Source organism: Perna viridis, chromosome 6 (assembly GCF_037379345.1).
Source record: "Perna viridis isolate PV_CMFRI_1.1 ecotype Kerala chromosome 6, ASM3737934v1, whole genome shotgun sequence".
Lineage (NCBI taxonomy): Eukaryota > Metazoa > Mollusca > Bivalvia > Mytilida > Mytilidae > Perna > Perna viridis.
Genome location: NC_142450.1, coordinates 25327266 through 25341936, shown reverse-complemented (window position 1 = coordinate 25341936; position 14671 = coordinate 25327266). Strand labels below are relative to the sequence as shown.

The window sequence follows — 14671 nt, the reverse complement described above, 5'->3', positions numbered from 1 at the left end:
GTCGCTATTATTTTAGGAGTTTCTGTTTTAATAAGCGTTTTATTTATTGAATTAAGCACATTATAAAGTGACAAGATCAGGTGGTGAAAGACAACTAATATGGTAAGGAGTTTATTAAGAAAACATTTAAAAGGAAAATTGTCTTTTATGTAGGTACTAATTAGATTTTTTCACGTAAGCACAAAACGTAAAGTTCCGTTCTATTTTAAAGGATGATATAGGCAGTCATAGTGGTAATTCAACATTATTGTAGACTTATTTACTTACAAAGTCAAATTAGTAGATTATTATCTTAGTTATAGCAAACTAAACTCGCTTGAGATACATTAAGTATGATGTATTTTCTACTTACGTTTAAACAGCTACAACTTGGCAAATATTGCAATCTTAAAATTCGCTTTTTTGAAATGAATTGTAAGTGCTCAACATTGTAGCTATGTTCGGCATAGTTACAATGATTTTTAAAATGTTGACTACCCTTCTTTAACCCCAACCTCTGCGATAAGGTCACTAAACAGCTTGACATATAGAGCTTGAATTCAAAAATGCATAAAATGTTTGAATGATGTTATAATACTTGAATGGCAAAAGTTTCTGCACAACATAATATATATATATTGGCGCCTTTTCAACAAATAAAATAACAATCCTGTTTTCCTTCTTATATAAATGTTTCTTTACCTCCCTTGTCTTCCTACTTTTTTTACCTTAAAGCCTTTTGAATGCTGATTAAATGGGTATTAATGAACTTACGTGAAGCAAATAGACGCACAATTGTAGATTGAAAACCGAAAATTAATCATACTAATATAGCCATAACAATGGCTCCTGTTACATAAAATTAGATAGCATAGCATGCTGTGAAGATCATTGTAGTTCAAACTCTCCCTCGTTGGGATCATAAAAGATTTTCAGTACTAAATAATATTAGGACACCAAAGAATAAGATCGAAAATGAAATTAGAATAAAATAAAAATCCGACAATAAAACCCATTAGTAAAGTCATAGAACTGCATTGCACGCAATATAAGTAATTTAGTGGACGGTCTGATCCCATAGATATTCAATAACCATATGAATTGTTTGGTCATAAATGCATTCCCAGCGCGGAATGTCATCAATCTTACCAATCGGGACCATACAAACCGTTTTTTTTTAAGTAATTCAAGCCAAATGCAATTCGAAATGATGTAAAGAGGGAGTAGTTGGATCAGGTTACCTCTAATGAAGTTATTAAAAAGCAACCAATTTGTTTTACCAGAAGTAATAATTAGTATATATGTATCGAATTCGTAATTCAGTCATATAAAATCAATTGTCGTACAAAAAACCGGAAGAACGATACAGGTTAAAAATGGTACATATATAAGTCTGCCATTCGAAATGTTAGTTTATACTCACTGATATCACGATATGTCATTACCAATATACCTGTTCACGCTTCAAGCATATAAGGGGAAAGATACCTTTTACTTGTGTATTCCGATTGATAACAATAAAGGACATGTATAAGAGCTTCGAAGTATGTGTTTTACTCAAATTTACAAATTACTTCTGAGATCCCATTTTGTTCGCTTCGCTTTTATTATTACTTCTTTTTATGTTACGAATCCTGTCCAAACTTGCCAGTTTATACATCGGTGAGTCGTTTGTTAATGTGATGTCCAATTTTGACGTTGACTTGATTTTAGGCAGCGGCATGCTTTTCAGCTACATGGAATTTTATCACTTATTTCTACATTTTAATATAGTCTTACATCTGTAAAAAACGCAGACATTTTTTTATGCAGGTGGTTTGTTTGGAGAAGAAGAGGACGAACGGATACAAAATGCTTTCAAACATGCAATCTATTGGATAAACCATAAACCGAATTACCTACCTGGTACCCAGTTGAAATATGATAATAGGATAATACAAAGCAAAGATCTCTTCAAAGCAACGAAAGAAGGTAGGTACTTATAATGCTAACAGTTATAAACGTGATAGAAGAGGTGCATTTTGATGTCCATGTAGTAAATGCATTATGACGTCATCACTAATGCGAAATATTATCTTTACTTTTTTTTGTGAGTATTTCAACTTGGGTCGAGGTTTAAATAGATATTTACAGAATACGTACTAAAATTGTACATTAAGAATTATTACACAAAACCATTTAAACTGATACACTAATTCAAAGTGCTTATATTTGTCTTTATGTTCATTTACGCTTGTAGACTGTTGAAATGAAAACGCCAAAAATTTCATTTACTACAAAAATGATAAAACTTATTCAATCCAATAAAACTAAGCTTGTAAAGTACACAACCGCATTTGACCCTGGAAGACATAAAGTTTTATCCTATACTATATCTCTTCTAACGAATTCATGACGATTTGATTCGCTTAAATCTTATTTGATGTAGGTAAATGAGAATAATTACCATCATAAAATTCTTTTTCATATCCTTTTCTCTTTGATGATGTATTTGTCTTTTCATAATTATGAAATTCAGGGAGCTAATAGCAATAATAATTGGTAACAGGTTCTACGTTGTCTATGTTCAGTAAAATTAGCCCTCATGTAAATGAGTAATCAAGGGAACCAAGGTTATAGCGGTATTCAAAAGAATGTAATCCAGGGACAAAGACCAGACATGGAAAACAGACATACACAACAAAGAACATAAAGTAACTAAAATCATACATACAAAGTAACAAAAGTAAATGAGCAACTCGGACTCCACTAAAAACTGGGAGCATGGACCAGGTGCACCGGTAGGTTAAGCGTCCTCTGCTTTTCTAGGAACAATAAAATGATACACACAATTTAGTTTACTCAAAGAGTTATATTTTTATGGAATACTGTACCGAAAGGATCTGCACACTACACAATATTGCAAGTTAATATTTTTAGCAATAGCTTCTTTTACATACTCCTGTCGTTATCTTTTGATTGCAAGAAAAGCTCAGAAATTCTGTTCAACCTATGGTCTTTTTTTGTTTTTGGTTACATCTTGATTTCAAAGCTTTATTTACACATATGTAAAATTGGTACTGTGATGTCATTAAAGTTAATCGGTCCGCAGTCTGCGATGCAAATAACTCAAATTATATAGGGGTTTGATGAAGGGACAAATCTTTACTTTGACTTTAATTAATAAGAGTTTAAAAAAATGAGGATTTATTTTAAATTTTTATGAAGTAATGATCGCACAACCGACTTTGGAGCAGTTCACACTTGTTTATAAAACGCCTCGCTGTTCATGAGGTGTAAAGTGTCTCAAAGTTGGCTATTTAGTCAAAACCAATCCTTAGATATCACTTAACAAAAGCAAAGCGTTTATTTGCTTTTGGCACTCAAAACTTGTTTGTTTGTTTATTTATGAGAGAAGTGCATTTTCATTTCCATACAACGGATTAATTGTAGACATATTGAAGTATTACAGACAATTCACTTACCAAGGATGTCTTTACCTACAGTTTTCAATTTGTAATATATAAACCATTTCAGACCTTTTTATACATTTACATATCTTCCCTGTATCAATTTGAACCGATGGAGCAGTGTAGCAAATAGAGTTGTCACATTCGGAGACGTTTATATATATATATATATATATATCCTAGCTGGCCGAGTGGTCTAGGGCGCTGGACTTTGTGCGGGCGGTAAATTTGCGATGCAAATTTTAGTCGTTCCCTCCGCGGGACTCGAACTTGTACCGCTGTGACACCTATGGCAACACCGCTTGCACAAAGTCCAGCGCCCTAGACCACTCGGCCAGCTAGGCTGTATAAAATATAGCTTTCGCTGGCCGCGACACTCCATCTCGTAGGATTAATCTAGGGCTGTAACTTAGTACACAATGTATGGTAGTACGGGACAGTTCATTTAGGTGTTATTATGTAGAATAGAGGATCAAATTAATGATGCATGTCACAACAAATCAATATTATACAAACGTCTTGGGATGTGACGATCCTATTCACTACACTGCTCCATTGGATCAAATTGATACAGGGAAGATAAAGTAAACGTATAGAAAAGTCTGAAAAATTCCCAACGATGTTAGAACTGTCAAATTTGCGATGCAAACTTTGGTCGTTCCCTCCGTGGGACTCGAACTTGTACCGCTGTGACATCTAGTGGTCTAGGGCACTGGACTTTGTACAGGCGGTGTTGCCATAGATGTTACAGCGGTACAAGATCGAGTCCCGCGGGGGGGGGGGACGACCAAAATGTGCATCGCAAATTTGACAGTTCTAACATCGTTGGGAATTTGTTCAAATCCAGTTTTAAGTATACAAGAGAAAGATGTACAACTGAATTGTGTAAATAGCCCTGTTAGTACATCTGCATCACAGGTGTATCAGACAACTAAGGTACTTACAATTGTACATTAGTAACCAATTACAACTTACAACATGCTAAGTCTAGGACACATTCCGCGCCTACAATGATGTATGCATAACATGGTCCTAAAACCTTCCATTTGTATAGAATGATTGGCATTGCCTATTTTTTTGCTGAAACTAATTAGCAAAGTGTCTTTCATCACAGAACTATTCATTAAACATATATTTGTCATAATTCTTGTCACTATCATTAAGAACTACAGCCGAGCATGAGAGTGTTGTTAACTGAGGCAATACGCACATATGTGTAATTCAAATACAATGTATAGTTTGCAAGTATAAGCATATACCTTTGTATAAGACGGAAACAAGGCAGTTCGGATCTACATTAAATTTGAATTAACTTCTTTAATTTTCACTGGCTAACATTTTCGATGGAAATAATAAAATGAAATTATTATTGATATAAAATTTGCTGAAAACATGTTTTAGCGAATAAGCGGGCTGTGTGGCTGCAAATACAGAAAATGTTTTAGGCCATAGTGGTCTGCTAAGCAGGTAATAGAAACTGGCAGGTTTACAACAAATCAACGCAAAAATTCATATTTCGAATGCTTGCTCTTTCTTGTATTTATTTTGCCTTTTCCGTATCAGAAAAAAGACGTCGTAATAGACATAGCTCTCAAATGTCAGGGCTGGCATGTACTATGATATATTTACATCGTTTTGAAAACATACTTTTGTACCAGAATTGTAAATTAAAACAAAATTTACAATGTGCTTTATTTATTTGTGAGCAACTCAGTTTAATGGAGAATAATGTAAATGTTTGTTTAAAATATATTGAAATATGTGTTCAAATATGTTACATCAGCTTGTTAAAATTAAACTCATTGTATTGGACTAATACGGTGAAGTTTTTGATTAATAGGTTTAGAAAAGCTAACGTTAGCTAGAAATTTACATTCCTTCTTTCTGTACTTTCCTTGTCTTCAAAAACTGCACGCAAATACTGACTTGTAACGTTCTTACATAATATGTGAAAATCGGCGATTTTGAAGCAAACGGTATACAAAACAATTCACCTTTCTGATTTGGGCGAAGATAAGTACTGAAACACAGAGTAATATCTTGCAGAATTTATTTTGGCCCTTTTAGACAGGCAACTTAAATACGCAAACATAACACTGCAAAAATACCCGCTATATGATTTCCATTGGCTACATGACAAAATGATGTCTTCCTTTTTCATATACCAACAATGGCTAGTACGTGATCTTAAATAATATAGCATCTTTTAATAAAAGCAAATATAGCATTTGTTAATCTTTCCCAATAATATCAGATTTTTTTGTTTATTTTGTTTTGATAACATTTCTTCTTATTATTTTTTTTTTGCGATTATCAGTTGATGGATTTTATTATTTTGCAGTGTGTTCACAAATAGAGAGGTCACCTACAGCACTCTTTGGACCACATTCATTGGAAATATCATCTTTCACAAATTCAGTCAGTAGATACTTACACATTCCGCATCTGGAGGTCCGCGAGGAGGCAAACTTTAGTCCCACTGCCAGTTTCTCTGTTAATCTTCATCCGAATCCATCTGAATTAGCAAAGGCATATTTAGATATCATCAACTATTACAATATGGACCATATGTTCGTCATTTATGGGAATAATGAAGGTAAGCATATAATATCAAAGTATAATTTGTTTTTTCCTTTTTATATCTTCAACAAAAAACGAAGATGTTTAAATGCTAAAACAGGTCTGTCATTATGTCTACCATTATTTTAGCAATGTTTTTGATACAAACCATAAATGATTTGCAACCAAACCGCTAGATGTTGCAATCACAGCATGAAAAGGTTTTTCATTGTTATGTTTTGATTGTTTTGTTTTGTTTGTTTTGTTTTTGTTTTTGTTTTTTTTTTTTTCCCATGTTTGATTGGTTATTTAACAGTTTTTGAATAGTCTAAGCTACAATATATGTTCATTTTAACATATCCGATGGAATAACCTTAGGTCAATTAACAGGTGGCTGCCAACGGCCAATCAGGTAAAGTTGTACCTATTTTAACTCTCTTCACAGTTATAATTTACATAGAAAAAAACCAGAAGGATATAAATTCATATATTCATTTTGTAAAAGATTGCAAGTTTTCATTCTTTCATAAGCTGATTTACCGATGTACCAATATCGAGGACTAAATGTAAAAATAAACATTTCAAATATAATGTAGTCAAATTTACATTCATTTTTGAAAGTTTTTGGTTTTATAGATGAAATGGTCGTCGTTCACCAATAGACGTAATTTACATATGTGTCTTTTATGTCTAACCAGGTGAACACTGGTTCATGGATTTATACTTGACAAATAATTGATTTCGGGTATGAAGCATACACTAACAGTCATATGGAAATACGTCTTCTTCTTGTCGTTCGCCATTACACTTGAATGCCAGTCTCCTCAACAAATCTGGCCGTCTTCTGTAGTCTTCCATAGGTCCATACATACAGTTTCTTTGTAATGGGGGTTGGTTTATCCCATATCTTCTCTCTCTGTGAACCGGAACTGTTGTCTGAATGGTTATATTGTCCTCCTTCTCTGCACATAGATTGTCATTCATTTTAAAATCTATAGGTTTGACATGCTTAGGTAGATGTTTCTTGGTGTTTTCTTTGCAATGTTCTTGTTTTTAGAGTGAAGCTGGATCTTTTGAGTCTGTCTGATGATAGTTGTTTAAGTCCCTCATTCATTGGGTGCTTTTGTAAGCATTTATATTTGGTGGTCTGTATCATAGCTTTACATTCTCTTCTCTTACTTGATGGTTGTATGTTTGTACTTTCCTCCATACTAGCAATAGGTCATGGTTTCATGGCTCCTGTGATAATGCGGAGTTCCTGATTCTGGACTTTATCTAGAGTCTGATGGTGAGACTTAGTGGCTGTCATCCAAGAGCTATATTCTAGATGTGGGCGTACATTTCCTTCGTAAACAGATTTCAAAACTTTCTCATTAGCACCCCAGTTTATACCAGCAAGTTTTCTCATGATGTTTAGTTTTCGTCTGGCTTTGGCTTCTGCTGTCATTATATGCTGTTTCCATGTAAGTCTTTTATCGAAGGTTACACCAAGGTATGTTTGCTGATCTTCCATTGTGATATGGATGTCATCCATGGTCTGCAGAGCATCAAAGGACAAGAACATCTGCGTAGATTGCTGATTGTACACCATTTGGTATCTCTGGAACTAGGTCATTCATATAGAGTATGAGGAGAGTTGGTGGCAATACTCCTCCCTGTAGTACACTCTGTTTTAGAAGTATTTTTCGGCCATGCTTCCCATCTACGAGTACTATTGCCCTTCTATTGTACAGATATGAGTTGGTCCATTTGTACATTCGTCCTCTTACTCCAAATCTAAGAAGTTTCACAAGAAGGCCATCTTTCCGAATTTATCGAATACTCTCTGAAGACCTACAAAGACAGCTAAAGTTAATTTCTTTGAATGAAATGTATCCTCGACTACTTGAGATAGATTTGATGTCTGATGTTCTGTGCTATTGCACTGTCTAAAACCAGCTTGTTCATGACCAAGAATGTTCTCCGATTCCAAGTATGTCTGTAGCCGCGTGTTGATTATACGCTCCATTAATTTGCAGCAACTGCCTGCTAGGCTAATTGGGTGGTAGCTTGAGGCTTTCGACTTGTTCTGTCCCTTCTTTAGTATTGGCATCATTATAGCTTCTTTCCAACATTGAGGGACTTTACCTTGTCTCCAGCTCAGGTTGAGAATCTCTAGCAAAGTTGTTAATGCTAAGGTGCCAAGCCAAGGTGTTGAAGCATTTCATTGGTGATGCTATCTGGACCTGGTGCCTTTTTCATTTTCATTTTTCTGATGGCTGCCTTCATCTCAAATATGGTGATATTTCGCTGCATAAGTTCATGTGTTGGCACCTTTGATCTTTCACTCAATTCTTACTTCTTTTTTCCGTGATGGTGGTATATCAGTGTTGCTTTCTTTCACATAGCCTTTACCAAATCATTTGCTGCCGCTTTCACTATGGTTGTTTCTCCTTCAACTTCTAGCATGATCTGTTCACCTTTGCTTCCCTCATCATTCTGTGCTTTTGTCAAGTTCCAAAGCTTTTTTGTATTTTTTTTTCCATATCCATAGATGATGTTTTCTCTCTCCACCATTTCCTTTGACATTCAATCTTTGTTCTTATATGTTTGGTCTTGCTTTTTGGAAGTTTGATGTTATTTTCCTGACTGGGATTAAGTTCTGCATCATCCCTTGCCCTTGTGAGTGCCTCATGTGTTGCCTGTATCTCACTGGACCAGTATGGCTTTAAGTCCTTTCTTACACTTCTTGATATACTTTCCTTTGCTGCGTTTAATACAACAATGTTGAATGCTTTCACCATATTGTTAATATTCTTTAGGGTGGTTTTCATCATGGCAGTCTTCTTTGGTCTCCATTCTTTTGTCTATGGTATTATATCCCCAACTTTGTGATTGGCTGTTGAAATCACCTACAATGAGGAATGAACTGTCTGGTATTTGTATGGTGTCTAGTGACAGTTTCTTATCATTTGAACAGTAGAAGTTTACGATGTTATACGAGCTTTTCCCAATAGTTGCTTTCAATGTATTCTGCTTCTGTAATACAGCAGATGTTCACATTGTTTACATGTTTTCATTGTTTTCGCACTCATTTGATAACCCTTCTGCATTCCACTGCACGATGTTAATATGAAGTTGCTCTTTCTTTTTCGGTTTGATCTTTCTATGGTCAGTAGCTCTCCTTGTTTGTCTCCTGACTCCACAAGACAAAATTAAGGTACCTCCGGTAGCATTGGTTGGGCTCCTTCGAGACAGAGAGACCGGCACTGCACCTTCCTGGTAGGTCCTCACAGGGCGAGCACAAAATCGTTTGTTCATTGTTTCAAGTGTCATTTTGACTGTTTGTGCGTAGTTTTGTGGTCTGTTCGAGTGCGCTGTATCGCTCAACACCTCCGTCTTCAGCACTATATGTTTTCTGTCGGGGTTACCTCACCCTTAGCTTCTAAACAGAAGTTCTGATCCTGGAAGTACAGGAAGGAAGATTCCTAGTTCTGGATTTTCCTCGAGGTTATCTCCTAAAGCCTTTCCCTGTCGAAGGGTGTAGCCGCAAGGTAGCAGAGGTTTTAGATCAGAGTTTTCCTTCTCCTAGATGGGCTACCCTCCAAGGTTTACGAGCCCCTTGTACCAGAGGCTTATCTGATTTTAAGGCGCCAGTGACTGGAAATACGTCGACGAACATATTGGAAGCAAAGTGGATTAGCACCGTATGGCTTAATAATGTGGCAAGATTTCAATTTAAAATAGAAAAAATTAGAAGGATATAAATAAATATATTCATTTTTTTAAAACATTACAACCTTTTCTTTCTTTAATGAGTTGATTTACCGGTGTGTCAATATTGAGGACTAAATGTAAAACTAAAAACTTCAAGTATAATATATTCACATCTGAATTCATTTTTTTTTTTATAAATGTTTGCTTTTTCGTCAATAAATGAAATGTTCGACGTTTACCCATAGCCGCAATTTACATGTGTCTTTTACGTCTCACCAGGTGGAATCTGGTTCATGGTTTTATACAAGAAAAATAAAGGATTTCTAGGTTGAAGCAAACAAGACCACTAATAGCCAAGTGGAAATACGTCGCAAAATATAGAAAATATCTCAAATGATTTCGAAGGCATTATTATAAAAGAGTAATCAAGGGAACCAAGTTTATATCGGTAATCAAATGAATGTAATCCAAGGATAAAGACCAGGCAAGGAAAACAGACATACACAACACAGAACATAAAGTAACTAAAATCATACATACAAAGTAAAAAGGCAAATGAGCAACTCGGACTCCACTGAAAACTGGGAGCATGGACCTCATTCATTTGTATTTGTTCTCATTTATCATTTCATTGTTATTATCTGTTTAATGATATTTAGTTCTTGCCGTTTTTAATATGATTGATTTTGATGTTGTGTGCATTTAACAGTATATATTACAGAAAAAAAGACATCACCATAAATGTTTATTTAGATTAAGCCAGTTAAAAAGGTTTAAGTGGTGTTTGCTCTTATCATAACTACTTTTCAGACGACCTAATATCATCAGCTACAGCTCGTAAATAATTTGAAATTATTTATATTCTGTCTGCTGTATAGACACATTGCAGTTTATTTTAGATGGCAAAATATGACTTAAAGTAATATTTTACACATTAAAGAAGCAGAATCTTTTAAAATAAAAACTACAAATACAATTTGAAGTCTCTAATGACAGAAATTATCTACATCATCATATGTTATATCACAACCCAAGAGAGCTCTGGTAGCTTAAACGTTCGCTGATAAGAACCAATACCTCCTATGGTAATCCGATAATTTTTATGGCTGTAGAAAACAATTTGGTCAATACGAATTTTACATAAATAAAGACAATAATTTTGACCATGAAAGAAAGCACATGGCTGAAACAAGATAACTTTGATAAGTTGTTTCAATCAAATGTCAATTTTTTTTTTCGGACAACCCCTGAGTGGTACAATAGGTACATCTAGTTCAGACGTGTCTAACCTTTTATTCGAAACATTAATTATTTCTATACATTAAATGCTTTGATGGACAGAGATTTTCGGTAAATTAACTAATTACTCCATGTATAACTGATGTTTGTGGCATTCACCGATTGAAATAATCAAATAGATAGTGATTGTCTTTCCTTTTCAACATTACATAACACATGAATTATACCTATAATCAAAATAATAAAAAATGGGCAACAACTGTTATAATTAAAACTGTACAAATCTGTTTAAAGGTAAGAAAAAATGTTAAAATGGTAGAAATGTGTTTGTAGTGAATATGGTAAAGATGGGTTTTTAGTCGGAAGTTTTTTTTTTAATATTGTATGTATATGTTCGTCCTGTGTTTGAAGAATCAATGTTGTTGTTGTTTTGTTTCGTTTTTTTTAATTTATTTTATTTTATTTTTTTTTTTTTTTATTTTTATTTTATTTTTTTTTGGTTTTTTGTTTTTTTTTTTGTTTTGTTTTTGTTTTGTTTTTGTTTTTTGTTTTTTTTGTTTGTTTGTTTTTTTTTTTTTGTTTTTTTTTGTTTTTTTTTTTTTTGTTTAAGCTAACTTTATATCAATCTACGCCTGATAGTCCCTGGGAACAAAGCTTTAAACAACATTGTTTTTGTTTGTACAACCCATTACCTCAGTTGTCCTATTAAGGCACTGGGCATTGATGGTAACACCCCAGGTAATGCCACATACAAACCTACTACTTTCCAAGTCTTAAACAACCATTAGTCCTTCATGCCTTCTTTCAACATCGAAACAAAATGTGAAGACTTACCTTACTTGTGTTGGATACCCGACCTTCATAAGAATTCATACAAAGAAAGATATATGCCTGGATCTTCATCTTGAATTGACATCAAGGAGATGTCAATTCACCTTACAAAGATATTGTTCGTAGTGAAGGATGGACAGCAAGCAATTTTCAATACCACCTACTCTGGTAGTGGCATTAATCATATGTGGATACCTAACAACTCGAAATATTTAATTCAAAAGCTAAAATCCTGCAGATTTTCGGAAACTAGTCCTCTCCAAACTGTTTTACTTCTCAATTCTTTACAATACGTTGCCTCATCATAAATTGACATTCCAATGGACACTTGCTATGTTCCTCTCCTAGCCGATATATAAAAAATGCTTTTACTTTACATACAGATATATTGAACATGTATTGTCCACCAACAACCCTTCTTTTGGTAAATAGTTACCCTTAATATATCCACCAGAGCTCGAAATAAAGGAGACGACAGAACCGGTTTGTTCTGCATCTTTTTGGCACTACATCTCGAATTTGACAACAATGGTCTTCTCAGCACCAAGATTCATGATAAAAGAGACGACTTAAATTTAAATATCATACATTGTCCTTATCTGAGCAGCAATATACCTTCATCTCCTGTATGTGGTGTTTATATTTCACAATTGACAAAGTACTAACTATTCTAAATTCCTTGAACGCCATAAATATCTGCGTAACAGACTCCTGCATTAGGGGTTTGAGGAAATGCGTTTCAAAAGGTCTCTTACCAAATTATTTTTTTTAAGATATCGGTCCTTGGCTGAAAAATACTCAGTTTCTTCTAAAATAATGAGTAATGAATGTTTTCTGTATATTATTCTTTGTGCTTAAGTGATTATTATTGATAAAAAGCAACTCTGTTCTTGTCCGAAATGTTCTTTAAAATAATATGAATGATAAAATAGCACTGACAAGTTTTGAATGAGGAAGAGGTCCAAAACTGCTGAAAAATACGAGGCTGTTCGTGCATTTCCACCGGTTCAAGTCGAATTCGTATATTCAAGTATTACAGTTTTTGTCAACTGAGTGTTATAGCATTACATTTATACTGCAAATATTTGGAAATTAACGCTTTAAGCATCACACAAAAGATACAAAATTAAAAGTAGCAGTATCCACGAACAAAACAAAGCAATATTTGTGACGTTTCATTCTTTATTATTCATTCAGTGACAAAATATCAAGTAAATATACCGTCAGTTTTGACGATTAATTATAATGACACTTTTCTTGATTCTTGATATTGTTTACAGAAGGTTTATTTAAGTCTTTGAATTAGCTATTAATACAGTGTATGTATAGTCTTAATATGGAAGGACACAAGGTTTATGGCGTTAACACAGAGGATTCGCTGTCATAACTTTTTAACACATCAAATTCGTTTTTTTTTTCAAATCAGAATACACAACCAATCGCTTTAAATAAAGGATAAAGCAAAGGCAAGCAAAAACTATTTTTAAATGCTTAAATTTATGTTTTATTAAACCAAATATAGCCTGTAGTCGTCCCAGTAATCATCCACTGACCTTTCGTTAGGAACACTGATGCGTAACATCAATGAAAAGAGTGGCTTCCTGATGTGAAAATAAATATTGCAACGTAATAATCTGTATTGGCAGGGGAAAGCATTTCAATCAATATCAATTGTACAATAAACGACGCCAATCATCGGTTATAGAGCAGAGAGTTGATGATTATAACAGAATTATTCATGGTTAACTTGTTTCCATTAAACAATAATCAATCTCTAGACATTGCCTTGTGTGGCGCAGCTAAAATGTCTTCTCGTGTAGCAATATATTTCATAATTAGATTGAAGTTAAAGCAGTGCTGTTAATTCAACTATCGTTAACGGCAGGTTGAGGATATAAGTATTACAAACGTTTAGAGCCAGCAATTAGTTGATTAATGATAACGAAAAACGTGCATATGTAGCAAAACACATATTCGTCAGTAAGGAAGCCATTAAAAGGTGCAAATGATTTATTATTACATTATTAGAGATTTATTCGAACCCGTGTTACTTTACAACTAAACTAATAGTTTTATTTGTTGGATTTCTTTGCGATACCTTTCTATTCAAAACAACATGGTGCCATTATTCAAAAAGCCATGTTCACAAAAAATGTAAATTTGGTCGTAATTAATTATGTCATAAAATGTAATTATAACGTCATAATTTACGGTGAATTTTACACCTTTGACTTTTTGTCAAATTAATAAAGAGTTGATTGTTCACTATGCTCCGATTATGATAACAATAAATTTTACTTTCAGAGAATCAGTATCTTCAGGTTATACTTTTTCGAACTTTTGTACGCATGACTGTATGTTTGTCGACAATTATCTATTATATTTCCATTGTCTTAGATGTGGAAAAGAATTAGAGAACCAGACACCCACAAGTTGGTCTTCTCCGGATCACAAAGGAATTGATTTTATTTATTTGAAATATATATTGTCACAACACAGATGCATTATCACGTTTTTGTTCTAGGTTTGGCCAAAATGCAATATGTTATAAGACACTTCTCGCAACAAATGGGAAAAGCTATACATCTACGACAGACAGATGGGGGTGAAAATATGAGGGAGTTATTAACGGAAGCAAAGAGAAAGCACTGGACCAATATCATAGTTGATCTCACTGCTCCCCAGACGTCTTTATTGCTTAAAATGGTAATAATGTTAGCACCATTGCAGCAAAGTAATTTCCTTACACTACATTTCAATAGAACAAGTCTCTGAATTCTGATTTGATTTGGTGCAGTTGTAAGATGTTGAGGGAGTTATTTGTGTTGTTATTTTATCATTTATTTAAGTAGGCTTAATAAATGTTATATGTAATTGTATTCCTTTCTATTTAGTCTACTAAGTTCTTGATATTTATA

General features: G+C 33.8%; 1 protein-coding gene across 8 annotated transcripts in view; it reads left to right on the top strand.

The window, feature by feature from the left end:
* LOC148614239 (glutamate receptor ionotropic, kainate 2-like) overlaps positions 1-14671 on the top strand; it is a 95045-nt gene that overhangs the window by 68685 nt on the left and 11689 nt on the right. For all 8 annotated transcript variants that reach the window (XM_088588212.1, XM_088588214.1, XM_088588211.1 and 5 more), the window contains 3 exons: positions 1792-1950; positions 5770-6024; positions 14278-14459. In XM_088588212.1, the coding sequence (XP_088444338.1) occupies positions 1792-1950; positions 5770-6024; positions 14278-14459 (596 nt within the window). The remainder of the gene's footprint in view (positions 1-1791; positions 1951-5769; positions 6025-14277; positions 14460-14671) is intronic.